Source organism: Manis javanica, chromosome 1 (genome assembly GCF_040802235.1).
Source record: "Manis javanica isolate MJ-LG chromosome 1, MJ_LKY, whole genome shotgun sequence".
Lineage (NCBI taxonomy): Eukaryota > Metazoa > Chordata > Mammalia > Pholidota > Manidae > Manis > Manis javanica.
In genome coordinates this window covers 221,193,828-221,213,887 of record NC_133156.1, presented here as the reverse complement: position 1 = coordinate 221,213,887, position 20,060 = coordinate 221,193,828, and the positions used below count along the sequence as shown (strand labels likewise).

Below are 20,060 nucleotides of genomic sequence, written 5' to 3'. Positions count from 1 at the left end.
TTTGAGTAAAGTCTGTATTCCTTACATTCATTCTGTTTAATTCTGAGTTCTTTTTATTTTATTTTTTTATTTTATCAAATGTACATCACAGTGGTTGAACAGTCACTTCTTAGTGTCTATAAGTCTAATGCTGTTTTGTTCCTTCTGTTTTGCTTTGTTTTAATATTCCACAAGTAAGTGAAATCGTATGTTATTTGTCTTTTTCCACCTAGCTTATTTCACTGAGCATAATATGCTCTAGATCCATCCATGTTGTTGCAAATGGCTGGAATTCTTTTCTTTTTATGGCTGAATAATATTCCATTGTGTGTATGTACCACATCTCCTTTATCCAGTCATCTGTTGATGGACACTTAGGTTGCTCCCATATCTTGGCTATTGCAAACAGTGCAGCAATAAGCATAGGGGTGCATATATCTTTTTGAATTAGGGATTTTGTTTTCTTTGGATAAATTTGTAGAAGTGAAATTACTGGGTCAAATGGTATTTCTACTTTTAGCTTTTTGAGGAACCTCCATACTGCTTTCCACAGTGGTTGCACCAATTTGCAGTCCCACTAACAGTGTAGGAGGGAGGGTTCCTGTTTCCCCAGACCCTCACCAGCATTTGTTATTTCTTATCTTTTGGATAGTGGCCACTCTAACTGGTGTGAGATGATACTTCATTGTGGTTTTAGTTTGCATTTCCCAGATGATTAGTGAGGTGGAGCATCTTTTCATGTGCCTGTTGGCCATCCATATTTCTTCTTTGGAGAAGTGTCTGTTCAGGTCCTCTGCCTATTTTTTGATTGGGTTATTTGTTTTTTGGGTGTTGAGGTGCATGAGTTCTTTATATGTTTTGGATGTTAACCCCTTATCAGATGAGTCATTTACGAATATATTCTCCCATACTATAGGAAGCCTTTTTGTTCTGCTGATGTTGTCCTTTGCTGTACAGAAGCTTTTTAGTTTGATGTAGTCCCACTTGTTCTTTTTTGATTTTGTTTCCTTTGCCTGAGGAGATGTGTTCAGGAAAAAGTTGCTCATGTTTATATTCAAGAGATTTTTTTTTTTGAGAGGGCATCTCTCATATTTATTGATCAAATGGTTGTTAACAACAATAAAATTCTGTATAGGGGACTCAATGCTCAATGCACAATCATTAATCCACCCCAAGCCTAATTCTTGTCAGTCTCCAATCTTCTGAAGCATAACAAACAAGTTCTTACATGGTGAACAAATTCTTACACAGTGAATAAGTTCTTACATGGTGAACAGTACAAGGGCAGTCATCACAGAAACTTTCGGTTTTGATCATACATTATGAACTATAAACAATCAGGTCAAATATGAATATTCATTTGATTTTTATACTTGATTTATATGTGAATCCCACATTTCTCCCTTATTATTATTATTATTATTATTATTTTTTAAATAAAATGCTGAAGTGGTAGGTAGATGCAAGATAAAGGTAGAAAACATAGTTTAGTGTTGTAAGAGAGCAAATGTAGATGATCAGGTGTGTGACTGTAGACTAAGTGTTAATCCAAGCTAGACAAGGGCAATAAAACATCCACGGATGCAGAAGATTTCTCTCAAAACAGTGGGGGTGAGGTTCTAAGCCTCACCTCTGTTGATCCCCAATTTCTCACCTGACGGCCCCCCTGTGACTGTGCCTGTCTTAGGTTGTTCCTCCCTTGAGGAATCTCACCCATCTCTGGCTAACCAGTAATCTTCTGGGGCCATACAGGAAAATGTAAAGTTGGTAAGTGAGAGAGAAGCAATATTGTTTGAAAAGGTTAGCTTTTTACTTCTTTGCAGATTTATGCCCTGTGGCTTCTATGCCCAGCATTTGTCTTGAGGTATCTTTACCTCTTGGAAGAATTATGATACTCGGTAAATTCGATATGAGGCACGAATTCTATTTAAGGGTTGTAATTAGGAAGAAAGAAGAAAAGCTATAGAAGTAGCAGATGGAAGAAAACATGGGAAGATTGATTATTTCTTTGACATATCTTCTTGTAGAGTAACCTAAGCATGTATAGGTTTTAAACTACTAATTAAATTGTGCACACACATTAACATAATAGGAATACAGTTACATAACCAAAGCAGACCTATAATTACCAGCCATCTCCAGTGAAACCAAGAAAACCAGTTAGGCACCCTAGGCATTTGTGAAAATTTATCTACGATATGATGGATATTGTCCAACTGAACTTGCACAGTCTGAGAGAAATCAGACAAATTAAAACAACCCATTCCTGGGAACTGTTCACATCCCATATGTTCTTTTAACAGTAGATAGTCTGTAGTTGTAAGATTTTGGAGTGCTACAACTTGCACTTCTCCTAATTCTTGGTTGAGTTCCAACAGTATAGATCCAGTCAAATTTGTTGTTTTACTGTATGCACAGGCCAGCTTAGATATCTCCTTCTTCATTCCCATGGCAAGTCCAGGAACCGGTGGGATGAATGCAGCTACAACTGTAGCAGCGCCTGGATCTTTGTTGAGGTTTTTTGATGATCATCTTCTGGTATGACTCTTCCAGAGAGTGCTGATATTGGAAGTTCTTCTTCATATCGTATCTTAGTTCATTTTCTGGGTAGCCAAATTAGGCTTTGATCCTCTGTATAAACACAAACAGACCCTTTGCCCACACTTTGATATGCCCTTTATACCATTGTGTAGAACTCATTGGAGGTCACCACACAGGAACTGCTTTTATTTTTTAAGAGAAAGGAATATTATCAGAAAAATGTACCTCCATAGCCAATCATCTGACACCCTTTAAGTGATCAAAATTAAGGATATTTAAAGCATGTATTAATTGTTGATTTACAGTTAGTTTTATCCTATCAGGGAGTAATCCCCCTTTTCTTTCTTTCTTTTTTTTTTTTTTGTTATCATTAATCTATACTTACACGAAGAACACTATGTCTACTAGGCTCTCCCCTATACCAGGTCCCCCCTACAAAGCCCCCTACAGTCACCGTCCATCAGCATAGCAAAATGCCACAGTATCACCACTTGTCCTCTCTGTGCTGTACAGCCCTCCCCTTTCTCCCCCCCCCCCATTATGCATGCTAATCTTAATAACCCCCTTCTTCTTCCCCCCTTATCCCTCCCTACCCACCCATCCTCCCCAGTCCCTTTCCCTTTGGTACCTGTTAGTCCATTCTTGGGTTCTGTGATTCTGCTGCTGTTTAGTTCCTTCAGTTTTTCCTTTGTTCTTATACTCTACAGATGAGTGAAATCATTTGGTATTTCTCTTTCTCCGCTTGGCTTATTTCACTGAGCATAATACCCTCCAGCTCCATCCATGTTGCTGCAAATGGTAGGATTTGCCCTCTTCTTATGGCTGAGTAATATTCCATTGTGTATATGTACAACATCTTCTTTATCCATTCATCTATCGATGGACATTTAGGTTGCTTCCAATTCTTGGCTATTATAAATAGTGCTGCGATAAACATAGGGGTGCATCTGTCTTTTTCAAACTTGATTGCTGCGTTCTTAGGGTAAATTCCTAGGAGTGGAATTCCTGGGTCAAATGGTAAGTCTGTTTTGAGCATTTTGAAGAACCTCCATACTGCTTTCCACAATGGTTGAACTAATTTACATTCCCACCAGCAGTGTAGGAGGGTTCCCCTTTCTCCACAGCCTCGCCAACATTTGTTGTTGTTTGTCTTTTGGATGGTAGCCATCCTTACTGGTGTGAGGTGATACCTCATTTTAGTTTTAATTTGCATTTCTCTGATAATTAGCGATGTGGAGCATCTTTTCATGTGTCTGTTGGCCATCTGTATTTCTTTTTTGGAGAACTGTCTGTTCAGTTCCTCTGCCCATTTTTTAATTGGATTATTTGTTTTTTTGTTTGTTGAGGCATGTGAGCTCTTTATATATTTTGGACATCAAGCCTTTATTGGATCTGTCATTTACAAATATATTCTCCCATACTGTAGGGTTCCTTTTTGTTCTATTGATGGTGTCTTTTGCTGTACAGAAGCTTTTCAGCTTAATATAGTCCCACTTGTTCATTTTTGCTGTTGTTTTCCTTGCCCGGGGAGATATGTTCAAGAAGAGGTCACTCATGTTTATGTCTAAGAGGTTTTTGCCTATGTTTTTTTCCAAGAGTTTAATGGTTTCATGACTTACATTCAGGTCTTTGATCCATTTTGAATTTACTTTTGTGTATGGGGTTAGACAATGGTCCAGTTTCATTCTCCTACATGTAGCTGTCCAGTTTTGCCAGCACCATCTGTTGAAGAGACTGTCATTTCACCATTGTATGTCCATGGCTCCTTTATCAAATATTAATTGACCATATATGTTTGGGTTAATGTCTGGAGTCTCTAGTCTGTTCCACTGGTCTGTGGCTCTGTTCTTGTGCCAGTACCAAATTGTCTTGATTACTATGGCTTTATAGTAGAGCTTGAAGTTGGGGACTGAGATACCCCCTACTTTATTCTTCTTTCTCAGGATTGCTTTGGCTATTCGGGGTCTTTGGTGTTTCCATATGAATTTTTGAATTATTTGTTCCAGTTCATTGAAGAATGTTGCTGGTAATTTGATAGGGATTGCATCAAATCTGTATATTGCTTTGGGCAGGATGGCCATTTTGACGATATTAATTCTTCCTAGCCACGAGCATGGGATGAGTTTCCATTTGTTAGTGTCCCCTTTAATTTCTCTTAAGAGTGACTTGTAGTTTTCAGAGTATAGGTCTTTCACTTCTTTGGTTAGGTTTATTCCTAGGTATTTTATTCTTTTTGATGCAATTGTGAATGGAATTGTTTTCCTAATTTCTCTTTCTATTGGTTCATTGTTAGTGTATAGGAAAGCTACAGATTTCTGTGTGTTAATTTTGTATCCTGCAACTTTGCTGTATTCTGATATCAGTTCTAGTAGTTTTGGGGTGGAGTCTTTAGGATTTTTTATGTACAATATCATGTCATCTGCAAATAGTGACAGTTTAACTTCTTCTTTACCCATCTGGATTCCTTGTATTTCTTTGTTTTGTCTGATTGCCGTGGCTAGGACCTCCAGTACTATGTTAAATAACAGTGGGGAGAGTGGGCATCCCTGTCTAGTTGCCGATCTCAGAGGAAAAGCTTTCAGCTTCTCACTGTTCAGTATAATGTTGGCTGTGGGTTTATGATATATGGCCTTTATTATGTTGAGGTAGTTGCCCTCTATTCCCATTTTGCTGAGAGTTTTTATCATGAGTGGATGTTGAATTTTGTCAAATGCTTTTTCAGCATCTATGGAGATGATCGTGTGGTTTTGTCTTTCTTTTTGTTGATGTGGTGGATGATGTTGATGGATTTTCGAATGTTGTACCATCTTTGCATCCCTGGGATGAATCCCACTTGGTCATGGTGTACGATCCTTTTGATGTATTTTTGAATTCGGTTTGCTAATATTTTGTTGAGTATTTTTACATCTACGTTCATCAGGGATATTAGTCTGTAGTTTTCTTTTTTGGTGGGGTCTTTGGTTTTGGTATTAGGGTGATGTTGGCTTCATAGAATGAATTTGGGAGTATTCCCTCCTCTTCTATTTTTTGGAAAACTTTAAGGAGAATGGGTATTATGTCTCCCCTGTATGTCTGATAAAATTCCGAGGTAAATCCATCTGGCCCGGGGGTTTTGTTCTTTGGTAGTTTTTTGATTACCGCTTTGATTTCGTTGCTGGTAATTAGTCTGTTTAGATTTTCTGTTTCTTTCTGGGTTAGTCTTGGAAGGTTGTATTTTTCTAGGAAGTTATCCATTTCTCCTAGGTTTCCCAGCTTGTTAGCATATAGGTTTTCATAGTACTCTCTAATAATTCTTTGTATTTCTGTGGGGTCCGTCATGATTTTTCCTTTCTCGTTTCTGATTCTGTTGATTTGTGTTGACTCTCTTTTCATCTCAATAAGTCTGGCTAGAGGCTTATCTATTTTGTTTATTTTCTCGAAGAACCAGCTCTTGGTTTCATTGATTTTTTCTATTGTTTTATTCTTCTCAATTTTATTTATTTCTTCTCTGATCTTTATTATTTCTCTCCTTCTGCTGACCTTAGGCCTCATTTGTTCTTTTTCCAATTTCGATAATTGTGACATTGACCATTCATTTGGGATTGTTCTTCCTTCTTTAAATATGCCTGGATTGCTATATACTTTCCTCTTAAGACTGCTTTTGCTGTATCCCACAGTAGTTGGGGCTTTGTGTTGTTGTCGTCGTTTGTTTCCATAAATTGCTGGATCTCCATTTTGATTTGGTCATTGATCCATTGATTATTTAGGAGCATGTTGTTAAGCCTCCATGTGTTTGTGAGCCTTTTTGCTTTCTTTGTACAGTTTATTTCTAGTTTTATGCCTTTGTGGTCTGAAAAGTTGGTTGGTAGGATTTCAATCTTTTGGAATTTACTGAGGCTCTTTTTGTAGCCTAGTATGTGGTCTATTCTGGAGAATATTCCATGTGCACTTGAGAAGAATGTGTATCCTGTTGCTTTTGGATGTAGAGTTCTGTAGATGTCTGTTAGGTCCATCTGTTGTAGTGTGTTGTTTAGTGCCTTTGTGTCCTTACTTATTTTCTGTCTGGTGGATCTGTCCTTTGGAGTGAGTGGTGTGTTGAAGTCTCCCACAATGAATGCATTGCATTCTATTTCCTCCTTTAGTTCTGTTAGTATTTGTTTCAGATATGTTGGTCCTCCTGTATTGGGTGCATATATATTTATAATGGTTTTATCCTCTTGTTGGACTGAGCCCTTTATCATTATGTAATGTCCTTCTTTATCTTTTGTTACTTTCTTTATTTTGAAGTCTGTTTTGTCTGATACTAGTATTGTATCACCTGCTTTTTTCTCTCTGTTGTTTGCATGGAATATCTTTTTCCATCCCTTCACTTTACGTCTGTGCATGTCTTTGGGTTTGAGGTGAGTCTCTTGTAAGCAGCATATGGATGGATCTTGCTTTTTTATTTACTCTGTGTATTTTGATTGGTGCATTCAGTCCATTTACATTTAGCGTGATTATTGAAAGGTATGTACTTATTGCCATTGCAGGCTTTAAGTTTGTGGTTACCAGAGGTTCAGGGTTAGCTTCTTTACTATCTTACTGTCTAACTTAACTCGCTTGTTGAGCTATTATAAACACGGTCTGATGATTCTTTGTTTCTCTCCCTTCTTATTGCTCCTCTTCCATTCTTCATATGTTGGGTGTTTTGTTCTGTGCTCTTTTTAGGAGTGCTCCCATCTAAAGCAGTCCCTGTAAGATGCCCTGTAGAGGTGATTTGTGGGAGGCAAATTCCCTCAACTTTTGCTTGTCTGGAAATTGTTTAATCCCTCCTTCATATTTAAATGATAATCGTGCTGGATACAGTAGTCTTGGTTTGAGGCCCTTCTGTTTCATTGCATTAAGTATATCATGCCATTCTCTTCTGGCCTGTAGGGTTTCTGTTGAGAAGTCTGATGATAGCCTGATGGGTTTTCCTTTGTAGGTGACCTTTTTTTTCCTCTCTGGCTGCCTTTAATACTTTGTCCTTGTCTTTGATCTTTGCCATTTTAATTATTATGTGTCTTGGTGTTGCCCTCCTTGGATCCCTTGTCATGGGAGTTCTGTGTACCTCTGTGGTCTGAGAGGCCATTTCCTCCCCTAGTTTGGGGCAGTTTTCAGCAATTATTTCTTCAAAGACACTTTCTAACCCTTTTTCTCTCTCTTCTTCTTCTGGTACCCCTATAATGCAGATATTGTTCTGTTTCAATTGGTCACTCAGCTCTCTTAGAATTCTTTCATTCCTGGAGATCCTTTTATCTCTCTCTGCATCAGCTTCTCTGTGTTCCTGTTCTCTGTTTTCTAGTCCATTAATGGTCTCTTGCATCTCATCCATTCTGTTTTGAAGTTCTTCCAGAGCTTGTTTTATTTCTGTATTCTCCTTCCTTAGTTCTTGCATATTTCTCTGCAAGTCCATCAGCATGGTTATGACTTTTGTTTTGAATTCTTTTTCAGAAAGACTGGTTAAATCTATCTCCCCAGGTTCCTTCTCAGGGGAAGATGTAGCAGATGCCAGAGCTGTCTGGGTTAGTTTTGTCTGGATCAAATTTTTTTGCCTTTTCATGTTGATATGTGGTATTGACTGTCAGCTGGGAGAGCCGAACTTTCCACTTGCTACTGGCCTTTCTTTACTGGGACAACTGCAACCCCTAGTGGCTTGTGTTGGGCAATTGCGTGTAGACTGGGTCTTTGTGTCTTGCCTGACCGGTGTGGAGGAAGCTCCCTTGCTGAGGGCATGGCCAGCCTTAGGCTGCTTCTCTGCTATGGCCGGGCCCCGGAGGGGTAATGGACGGGGGGCTGTTTGGCTGTTTACCTCCGTGAGGGGTCTCAGAGCTGTTGCCCAGGGGGTTAGTGCGCCCGGGTTTCCCTGTAATTTCCAGCTGCTGGGCTGTGACCTGGGTTTTTTCCGTCCAGCTGTTGCATCCCTGTCCCTTTAAGACTTTCAAAAAAATTCGCTTTTCTTTGTCACAGGGGCATCAGCTTTGGGACCCGCTCAGAGGTCTTGCTGCCCTTTTTCTCTAATTTCCAGCCCTCCACGCATGCACTGTGTCTGCACTCTGGTGCGGATGGCTAGGGCTGGGTGTTTAGCAGTCCTGGGCTCCCTCTCCCTCCCCGCTCCGACTCTTCTCCTCCCGCCGGGAGCTGGGGTGAGGGGTGCTTGGGTCCCGCTGGGCCGGGGCTTGTATCTTACCCCTTTCACCAGGCGCTGGGCTCTCGCACATGTGGATATAGTCTGGCTATTGTCCTGTGTCTTCTGGTCTCTCTTTTAGGATTAGTTGTATTTGTTGTATTTTCAAAAATACATGTTTTTGGGAGGAGATTCCCACTGTCCTACTCACGCCGCCATCTTGACACTTTTCTCTCCTATATTCAAGAGATTTTTATCTGTGTTTTCTTCTGTGAGTTTTATGGTTTCTTGACTCACACTCAGGTCTTTGATCCATTCTGAGTTTACTTTTGGGTGTGGAGTTAGACAGTAATGTAGTTTCATTCTTTTATATGTAGCTGTCCTGTTTTCCCAGCAGCAGTTGCTGAAGAGTCTGTCTTTTCCCCATTGTATATTCGTGGCTCCTTTATCATATATTAATTGATCATAGATGCATGGGTTTATATCTGGGCTCTCTAGTCTGTTACACTAATCTATAGGTCTGTTCTTGTACCAGTACTAAATTGATTTGATTACTGTAGCTTTGTGGTAGAGTTGAAGTCTGGGAGTGTAATCCCCTCAGGTTTGTTCTTTCTCAGGATTGCTTTGGCTATTTGGGGTCTTTTGTGGTTTTATATAAATTTTAGAACTATTTGTTCTAGTTGAAGAATGCTATTGGTATTTTAATAGGAATTGCATTGAATCTGTAGATTGATTTGGACAGGATGACCATTTTAACAGTATTAATTCTTCCTTTCCATGACCACAGGATCTATTTCCATTTTTTGGTATTTTTAATTTCTCTCATGAGTGTCTTGTAGTTTTCAGAGTATAGGTCTTTCATCTCCTTGCTTAGGTTTATCTTTGGCATTTTATTCTTTTTGATGCAATTGTAAATGGAGTTGTTTTCATGATTTCTCTTTCTGCTAGTTCATTGTTAGTGTACAGGAATGCAACAGATTTCTGTGTATTAATTTTGTATCCTACAACTTTGCTGAATCTAGTTATTAGTTCTAGCAGTTTTTTTGGTGGATTCTTTAGGGTTTTCTATGTATAATATGTCATCTGTAAATAGTGAGAGTTTAATGTCTTCCTTACCAGTTTGGATGCCTTTTATCTCTTTGTATTGTCTGATTGCCATGGCTAGGACCTCCAGTACTATGTTGAATAAAAGTGGGGAGAGTGGGCATCCTTGTCTTGTTCCTGATTTAGAGGAAAAGCTTTCAGCTTTTTGCTATTAAGTATGATGTTGGCTGTTGGTTAGTCATATATGGCCTTTATTATATTCAGGTATATACCCTGTATACCCATTTTGTTGAGAGTTTTATCATGAATGGATGTTGAATTTTTTCAAATGCTTTTTCAGCATCTATTGAGATGATCATGTGATTTTTATCCTTCTTTTTTGTTAATGTGGTGTATGATGTTGATGGATTTATGAATAATATACCATCCTTGCATCCCTGGAATAAATCCCACTTGGTCATGATGGATGATCTTTTTGATCTATTTTTGGATTTGGTTTGTTAATATTTTGTTGAGTATTTTTGCATCTATGTTCATCTGGGATATTGGCCTGTAATTTTCTTTTTTTGTGGTGTCTTCATCTGTTTTTGGTATTAGAGTGATGGTGGCTCCATAGAATGAGTTTGGAAGCATTCCCTCCTCAACTTTTTGGAATGATTTAAGAAGGATGAGTACTAGCTCTTTAAATGTTTGGCAGAATTTGACTGTGAACTATCTGTACCTGGAGTTTTGTTTTTGGGGTTTTTTTGATTACCAGTTTGATTTCATTGCTGGTAATTGTTTTGTTCAGATTTTCTGTTTCTTGCTGGGTTTCTTGGACAATTGTATTTTTCTAGGAAGTTGTCCATTTCTTCTAAATTGTCCAATTCATTGGCATAGAATTCTTCATAGTCTTCTTTAATAATTTTTTGTGTTTCTGTGGTATCCATTATTCCTTCTTCATTCTGATTCTGTTTATCTGTGTGCACTCTCTTTTTTTCTTGATAAGTCTGGCTAGGGGTTTATCTATTTTGTTTATTTTCTCAAAGAACCACTCCTGGTTTCACTGATTTTTTTCTATTGTTTCATTCTTCTCTATTTCTGGTCTGATTTTTATTATGTCCCTCCTTCTACTGACTTTGGGTTTCATTTGTTCTTCTTTTTCTAGTTTCTTTAATTGTGATTTTAGACTGTTTATTTGGGATTGTTCTTATTTCTTGAGGTAAGCCTGTATTGCTATGTACTTTCCTTTTAGAACTGCCTTTGCCACATCCCACAGATTTTGGGCTGGTGTGTTTTTGTTTTCATTTGTCTCCATGTATTGCTTGATTTCTGTTTTCATTTTTTCATTGATCCATTAATTATTTAAAAGCATGTTGTTTAGCCTCCACATGTTTGTATGTCTTTTTTTTTTCTTTGTGTAATTTATTTCTAGTTTCATACCATTGTGGTCTGAGAAGCTGCTTGATACAAGTTCAATCTTTTTGAATTTATTGAGGCTTTTCTCGTGGCCTAGTATGTGATCTATTCTGGAGAATATTCCATGTACACTTGAGAAAAATGTGTATCCTGTTGTTTTTGGTTGGAGTGTTCTGTAAACAATTGATGTAATATATTGTTCAGTGCCTTGGTTTCCTTATTTATTTTCTGTCAGGTTGATCTGTCTATTGATGTGAGTGGTGTGTTAAAGTCTCCTAGAATGAATGTGTTGCAATCTATTTCCTCCTTTAATTTGGCTAGTATTTGTTTTACATATTTAGGTGCTCCTGTGTTGGGTGCATAGATACTTATAGTGGTTATATCCTTTTGTTGGACTGATCCCTTTATCATTATGTCTCTTGTTACTTCCTTTGTTTTGAAAATCAGTTTTGTCTGATTTAATTACTGCTACTCCTGCTTTTTTCTCCCTATTACTTGTATGGAATATCTTTTTCCATCCCTTCACTTTTAGTCTGTGTATGTCTTTGGGTTTGAGGTGAGTCTCTTGTAGGCAGCATATGGATGGGTCTTGTTTCTTTATCCATTCTGTCATTCTGTATCTTGTGATTGGTGCATTCAGTCCATTTACATTTAAGGTGATCATTGATAGATATGTACTTCTTGCCATTTTATTAATTGTTCTCTGTTGTTTTTTATATCTCCTCTCTGTTCTTTTTTCCTGTCTTATATTCTCGTTACTGATGGTTTTCTTTAGTGTTGTAATGGATTTCTGTCTGTTTTTAAAATTTATTCTTTTTGTGTGTATGTATTTATTGTAGGCTTTAGTTTTATGGTTACCCAACGTTCAATGATAGCTTCTTTAGTATATAATAGTCTATCTTAAATTGCTGATTACTCTATTTCAAACACAATCTAAAGGTCCTTTTTTTTCTTTTTCTCCTTCCTCCTCCACATTTTTTGTAGTAGGTGTCATAATCTGCATTTTTTTATCTTTCCCTTGACTGATTTTGTGTATAGTTGATTTTGCTTCTTTTGTTTTAATTTTGTACTCACTTAGTAATTAGTTGGTCTACTTTTACTGTGTATTTATTTTCACTGGTGAAAGCTATTTAGTGTTAGGGTATTTCCATCTTCCATCTATAGCAATTCCTTTAACATATCATGTAAGACTGGCTTAGTGGTGGTGATGTCCTTCAACTTTGTTTATCTGGAAATCATTTAATCCTTGCCTCAAATTTAACTGATAATCTTAGCCAGGTGGAAGATTCTTAGTTGGAGGTCCTTTTGTTTCAGTACATTAAATATATCATGCCTCTCCCTCTGTCCTGTAGAGTTTCTGTTGAGAAATCTGCTGATAGCTTGATGGGATTTCCTTTATAAGTAATATTTTCTCTCTCTCTGGCTGCTTTCAACACTCTCCCCTTATCCTTGATCTTTGCCATTTTAATTATTATATGTCTTGGTGTTGTCTTGCTGGGGTTCCTTTTGTTAGGAGATCTCTGTGCTTCCATGATGTGAATGTCTATTTCCTTCCCCAGATTGGGAAAATTTTCAACAATTATTATCTTAAAGAGACTTTCTACCCCTTTATCTTTCTCTTCTCCTTCTGATAATCCTAGTATGTGAGTATAGTTTCATTTGGATTGGTCATATAGCTCTCTCATTATTCTTTCATTCCTAGAGATCCCTTTTTCACTGTTTCTCAGCTTGTTTTCCTGTTCTATAATTTCTATTTCATTTACCATCTCCTTTACATGATCTAATCTGATTTAAAATCCCTCCATTGTATGTTTCATTTCAGATACTGTATTCTTCAGCTCCAAATGGCTCTTTTTCAGGTTTTCTCTCTGTTGATATCCTCCCTGAGATTGTGAATACTCTTCTGTAAACCTGTGAGCATGTTTATGACTTTTATTTTGAAATCTTTATCAAGAAGATTGATGATCTCTGTTTCATTTATCTCTCTTTCTGGGGTTCTCTCTTGTAGTTTTGATTGGATCAGATTCCTCTGCCTGCTCATTTTGTCAGGGATTCTGTGTTTCTTCCTTTGTATTAGATGTCTCTGCTATGCTTTCTGGCCTATAGAGTAATAGCTTTATGAAGAAGATTTGCTATGGTGCCCAGAAACTCAAGATTCTTTATTGTCTAGTGCCTGGTTCTCTTTTACAGGGGCCCCAGTGGTTGGCATGCTGTGGGCAGGGCGCCTTTCTGTCTGGCTTCTGTAGTGGTCTAAGTCTGGGTGGGAAGTTTGCTTGAGCTGCTGTCTTTGTGATCAGCTCAGGAATCTCTGTGAGCTCTCTGTGGGTGGGGCTGCCTGGCCTGCAGCAGTGGCAGGGCTGTAGGGTTAATAGGGTGGGCAGACTGATATGCTGTTCCCAAGCTGGACACACATCACTGGGTTTGGACAGCATCAGGAAGGAAGGAGCTGTTGGGCCTGGCTCCTCCAGGCACTTGTCTGGTTGGGCTGAAATGGAGCCAAGCAGGCTGGGAGAGCCTCCCTCTACTTGCCACACAGCAAAGTCTGATTCTGCTACTGGGCCAAGTGGGTTGGTTTCTGGCAGTACTAATGGAGGTGCCTCGTGGTTGTGTTGCCAGCAAGGGGGATGAAGCATCTGGAGCTCCTGAGAGTTCCCAATCTGTTGGGTAGAGGAAGGGTTGGGGAGGTATCCCCCACCTGCCCTTTGTCCTAAGGAGAGAGTTCTGTCCAACCCTCATTATTCCTGATAACCCTCCCACTGCTGGCAAGTCTTTCAAACTGCTGCCTCTGCTTTGGGTCCCAGGACTGGTGGAGCATGTTTTCCCTCCACACTGGCTAGAGTCTCAGCCTCCCAGGGTGTTCCATCTGCGCTTGGTGTCCAGTCCTGATAATCACCAGAACCCAGTGTAATGTAGGCTTGTGCTCCCTGAGCAGATCTCCAGGCCAGGTGTGCAGCGCTCCTGGTTTCCTACCCCTCCCTGCTCCGTTCCTCTTTCTCCCACCTGTAGGTTGGTGTGTGGGAAGGGCTTGGGTCCCGCTTGATCTTGGCTTTGCTGCCTAACCATTTCCTGCATGGTCCTCTCTTCTGCCTCATGTGTTGCGGTCTGTTCTGCAGTTTTCAGTTCCTTTGCAGGTCTAGTTATGTTTGCTGTATTTTCCTCTTTTATGTGTTTTTGGGAGGAGGTTTCTGTCTTGCCTTCCTAATCTGTCATCTTTAATCTGATCCTGAATACTGAGTTCTTTAATTCAGAAATTAATTCAGTTAGAATTAAATACACAAATGTTAGCTTCATAAGGAGCAGATTTAATTTGTTATCTGAATTAACCCTCTTAAAAGTTGTAGACAGTGAAAATACGAGGAGGCAGATAAGCAAAGCTGCCGTATTTTGAAAGAAGAAAAACATTTACTCACTCTGTGAATGTGGATGTTACAGGTTGCAAAATTAAATGATGCTGAAAGGGAACTCACTGAAATTTCTGAGAGACTGAAAGCCTCAAGCAAAGGTAAGGTAATATCTCATGAAATATCCATGGAGCATCTGCCATATGTAGTGCACTGCTAGGCCCGGAGGCTCCATTGGTTAATAAGATATGTCAGACAGAACATGCGGCCTTTCTAAGGAGGAACATAGCATTTTAAAAATAGAAAGAACATTATAAATTATTTGATTTAACCTCTTTATTTAATAGATGAGGGGAATGTAACCCATTGAGGCAAAGCAATATCCCAAGTCTCCCAGCTATAACCTGTTTCCATTTTCCTAATATCAGTAATGTCCTCTGTCCAGTTTTATATTAGTGAGTTTTCTAGGGAAACTTCGGCTGAATTAAAAAAATTTTAGGGCCATCTTTCTAAACATGTATTATCCCTTTCTTGGACAGCTCTCTCAGAGTCGCCATCTCAGGACTCTTTAGATGCATTCATGTCAGAAATGAAATCTGGCAGTGCATTAGATGGTGTGTCTCGGAAGAAACTTCACCTGAGAACTTTTGAACTGAGAAAAGAACAACAGAGACTTAAAGGGTTGATAAAAATTGTAAAGCCAGCAGAGATTCCAGAACTGAAAAAGTAAGTCTCAGTTATACTTGAATTTTAAATAAACATCTTTGCATAGAAAAGACTTGATTTATAGCTTTATTTTCTTAGATAGTCACTACAGAATAGAAATAAAATATAAAAAGCCCTTTACAGAAGGCAGTGGTTTCATTGAGTAACCTATGTCATTGGTGAAATGTAGCTGGCTACAAGATTCTTTTTTTTTGCTGCCACAGGATTTTTAAAGAAAACTATTGATTCCTATTTCATTGGAAGGCTCTGAACTTTTTATATCATCTTTTAGGACCAAGTAGACCTCCTAAAGAGTTACATGCACAAAAGGCTAATTTCTCTAGTGTATAAAGATCTATGAATGATAAGTACACAACCATCCACCAAAGAGAAAAATGGGCAAAGGTTAAAAACTAACAGGCTGCTGAAAAAGAAACACATAGCTCTTAACTATGTAAAAAGGTGCTCAACCTCACTTGTAATAAGAGAAATACAAATACTAAAATGAAATACCATCTTTTGTCTATTATTTTAAAACCACAAATGAAAAGATTTGAGAGTGTCATTTTAATGCCTGTATCTGTCACTCTTAAGAACCAGTTGACAATTGCTGAATATATTTTAATACTTTTTTTAAAGTGGAATTTTTTCCTTTAAAAGGGGAAAAACCATAATCCCCTGAAGTTGATTTTGTTAACTTTGGTTTTGGGGAAGTTACTGAAAGAGGTTAAACCAAATCCATTTGCAGACATATAGAGGATTTTTGAGTAATTCATACACAAGATTTTGATGATAATTTGCCTGTGGACTTGGCTAGTATTTATTAGTGGGTGTGGGTATGGGTGTGTGGGTTGGCCAGTGTTGGGGGTGTGTGTGTGGAAGAGAGATCCAATCTTTCAACTTGACAATATTTAAAAATTTTACTCTATGTGGTCTCAACAGGCTTTGAAAATGTTGAGTTGTTTGTTGTAGAAATAAGCAGCCCCCAAGGAGCATAATCCAGATGGGCATCTCAAAAAGTGGTACTGCCTAGATGGGCACAATCACCAGTGAAGGTAGTTAACTGTAGAAAGTTTCTTGTTTTCTTTAGATCTGTGCTGTCTAGTATAGTCACATATGGTATTGAAATTAAATAAAATAAAAAATTCAGTTCCTCAGTCACACTAGCCACATTTCAAGTGCTCAGTAACTTCATGTGGCTAGTGGTTACTGTATTGGACAGTGCAGGCATAGGATATTTCCATCTTTGCAGAAAGTTCCATTGGACAGCACCACTTTAGATTGTCAGGAAGCATTTATTCAGCCCCTCACCACTGTGTACAAAACCTGTAACTTGATGCTGGGGGCACTGCCTAGAGCACTATCTAGATACTGAGGCCTACCTCTTCATACTGAGATGTAGAGAGAAAATATTTTTGGAGCCCTTGATCATTTATCCCCAGAATTACTGGGTTTGTTCAGAGGATTTATCCCCAAATTATGAGTTTTGTTTAAAGATTTTGTGTAGTTTGGATATTTAATACAGTAACTCATAGATCAGTCCAAATCATTTTTGAGTTACCAGCAGTGAGGAGGCAGGTTAGCAGAGTTAGACTTCTGGGGTTTCCTTCTCAGCTGTATCAGTTACTTTTGGGCATTTTGAGTCAAGTTATGTACCTTCTCTGATCTTCACTTTCCTCGTCTGTAAATTAGAGGTAATGATGTCACAAGGGTTAAATGGACAGCACTTCCCCAAGTGCTGACAGGTACCTGTCATTGTTGTCATCATTGTCATAAGTCTTCCCATTTCTGTTATTCCTAGCAACTATTTGTAACACCATTTTTGTGGAGAAAGGTAAAAACTCAGGAGGCATAGTCCAGGGGAAACAACTGAACTGTTTTACTTCCAGCTCTGCAGGGCCGACTTGTCAAGTTAAAAATTACAAGTTGTTCTGAGCTAGAAGACATATATCAGCTTCCTCCAGAGCTGCCCCTCCTGCTGTCTGTGTGCCTGCCTAGTTTCTCCTCCCTTTCCTACTTTAGATACTGGCTTTCAGATGCTGTGTGTCTTTTCCCTCCTCGTCTTACTTGAGGGTTGAACATCCAAACTTCCTACCTAACTCCATCCCCACCCCTAACAGGCAACTCTTGACTGTGACTCCATCGTCTGCTTTTTCATTTCCTTTGGGTGTCTTTGCATGTCCTTCATGCCAGCCAGGCTATGTAATGGAGCTGAAAAATATTTGTTGCTCTTGCCTTTGTCTTTCTGTGCCAGAACCATTCTGAGGCCTGTGGGGAGGGGCTGTGGAGGGGCTGTGGAGGATAATGATTTGGCAAAGGGTCTTTAAGACCAGGCAGGCAGGATTCCTCTGGTGGCCTTAGCAAGGCAATGGTCTGTCCCTGGAAAAGAGAAGGGAGTGAGGCTAGGCCCAAGAGCACTGCTGAGGGGGTGAGGCTTAGATAAAAGCAGGCAGTAGTGGCAAATGAGGCTTCCAGGCGGAGCAGGGTAGTCGGTGTCTTGTGTGGGTCACTGTAGTCAGGAGGGCCGGTGCTGTGCTCACATTCCAGAATGTAGGGCTGTCCTGTGGTCAGTGTGAAGAAAGCATAGGGCTTTCTTCCTTTGTCTCCGCACGTTTTCTAATCATTGTCACCTCTGCTTACTCTCTAAAGGTCTTGTCAACTCAGCTGCCACCCTTTTTGTTTTTGCTCTGTTCTTTTTTCCTTTTCTGTTCCTCTTTTCTAATTTCCACAATCTCGTTTTGTTCTCCTCAGCTTTGCCCTCGTGGGCTTAGCTTTTGTAACTGTCCAGCCAGTGAGAATGTTGACAAGCTCACCAATTGTACAGTCTCTCATGTCTTCCTCACTTCTCACTACACAGGGTGTCCTGCTTCTTGCCCCGCCACACACTTTTTTTTAACTTCTGTGCTCAGGGCTGTTGTGTGTGGTTACAGTAAGTGTGGCCTCCAGGTAAGTTAGGCACTGTGAGTCCTCTTCAGAAGTTGGTGGATAATAGGGCTTTTCACCGTTGATCTATATCCTGCCACTTAGTGGGGATGGGTGTCATGCATATATGTTCTTTTGCCAGTGACCTTTGTACTGGAAGGTTCAGTTTATGAATGTGAAGTCACGTAGCATGTTGTAGTTTGCTAGACTGAGGTAGCCGCCTCATCTTGCCCATAATAGCTCTGTGATGTTCAGCATGTTGTCTTCCATTCAAACTCTGCTAGCCTGAACGCCTCTTTTTTCTCGTGTATGCGTAGATGCTCATTTTGTGGAAATTTTTGTTTTGCCAAAAGTTTCCTTGTCAGTGCCATGATGTTTTTAGATAAAAATTGGCCTCACTGGAATAGATATATATAATTATTCTTTCTTCCTAGGACTGAAAGTCAGGCTACAGATGCAGAAAACAAAGCTAAAAAGCTTACATTGCCTCTCTTTGGTGCCATGAAAGGAGGAAGCAAATTCAAATTAAAAACTGGAACAGTAGGGGTAAGTTGTGGGTCAGGTTGTTAAACTTTTAGCCCTTGAGTTATTTTGAGCTAATTTTACTCTTGTCAAAGCTCAAACGACTCATTCTGTAGGAATATGAAAAAGCTGTGTGGGCTTGGTGGGGTCGCATGTTTCCCAGGACTCAGTTCTTGGGTTTTTCTCGGTTTAGGATTATCAAGAATTGATGAATCAATTCATGCCAATCAGTTTGCATGTAAATGACTTGTAAATTAGGACACCATTTTGTTCATTGGTGGTGAATGTTGCATTTAAAAAAGGGTGTCCTGCCTTAAATCCTTTTTTCCTGGTAGATAGATGTTGTAATATTTCCTCAACTGGTATTTGTTGGTAACAGTCTAATGCACCTGGCTCTGCTATGTGGTTTTCCTTACTTCATTTAATCCTTCCAACACCTTATGATATGGGCAATTAATACTTCTCACAGGTGAGGAAATGGGGTCAAAGATGTCAAATAAAAGATCATACCATCATTAAGTAACTAGACTGGTCATCAAATCCAGGTCTTCTGTCTCTTGAATTTTGTGATCTTTCAGCTATCCTCTAAGACTTCACTGATTAATGCTTTTGCTTTCTGTACATCCCTATTAAAGATTCAGCTTTTAAAAGGTTTTCATCACCCTAAGGAGTCGAACCTTGTGTATTAGTGTGCTTGAGCTGCCAAAACAAAATACTACAGACTGGCTTAAACCACAGAAATGTATTTTCTCACAGTTCTGGAGGCTCGGAGCCCAAGATCCATGTGCCAGCAGGGATGCTCTCCTCTGAGGCCTCTTTCCTTGGCTTGGGGATGGCTGCCTTCTTGCTGCCTTTTCACATGGGTACCCCTCTGGGCACATGCATCCCCTGATGTCTCTCCCTCTTATAAGGACAAGAATAATTATATTAGGGCCCCACCCTAAGAGTTTTATCTGAACTTAATCACCTCTTTAAAAACCTTATCTTCAAATACGGTTTCCTTCTGAGTTGGTTGGGACTTCAACATATGAACTGAGGAGACACATTTCAGCCCACATCTTCAATTAGGGTAAACTGCCCTCTGGTGGCAGAGGTTTGAAGTCCCAGCCCCATGTTCTGAGTAACTATGTAGTTTACCCGAAATGGGGCTTTTCTGTGATGGTAGGTGGGTGGGATTACTTATGTTAGGAGAAAAACTCTTTATGAAAAAGCTCTTCTTAGAGGATTACTGAGCTAAACCCTATATTTAAAAATCATATAAAAATTATACACATATACTTTGGTAACCTTTCTATTCCTTAAGCTGTGATCAACTTTTCTAATAATTACTTTTATTGGGAGGTCTTGATTACAGTATTGGCCTTATTCTTCAAGAAATATCTTTCTTTTCTTCAGGATTTGTTTTACTGATATACATGTCTTGTTTCTTTGAAATTGTATTAAATCTAAAATGAAAAAGCTGCACAAATGGTTTATTTCTTAGA

The 20,060-nt window shown here is 39.1% G+C and overlaps 1 protein-coding gene across 6 annotated transcripts in view; it reads left to right on the top strand.

Annotated features, from left to right (window-relative positions):
* Nucleotides 1-20,060, top strand: part of SLC4A1AP (solute carrier family 4 member 1 adaptor protein) — a 100,710-nt gene that overhangs the window by 17,185 nt on the left and 63,465 nt on the right. For all 6 annotated transcript variants that reach the window (XM_037009418.2, XM_073214958.1, XM_073214965.1 and 3 more), the window contains exons 7-9: nucleotides 14,519-14,588; nucleotides 14,967-15,153; nucleotides 18,489-18,600. In XM_037009418.2, the coding sequence (XP_036865313.1) occupies nucleotides 14,519-14,588; nucleotides 14,967-15,153; nucleotides 18,489-18,600 (369 nt within the window). The remainder of the gene's footprint in view (nucleotides 1-14,518; nucleotides 14,589-14,966; nucleotides 15,154-18,488; nucleotides 18,601-20,060) is intronic.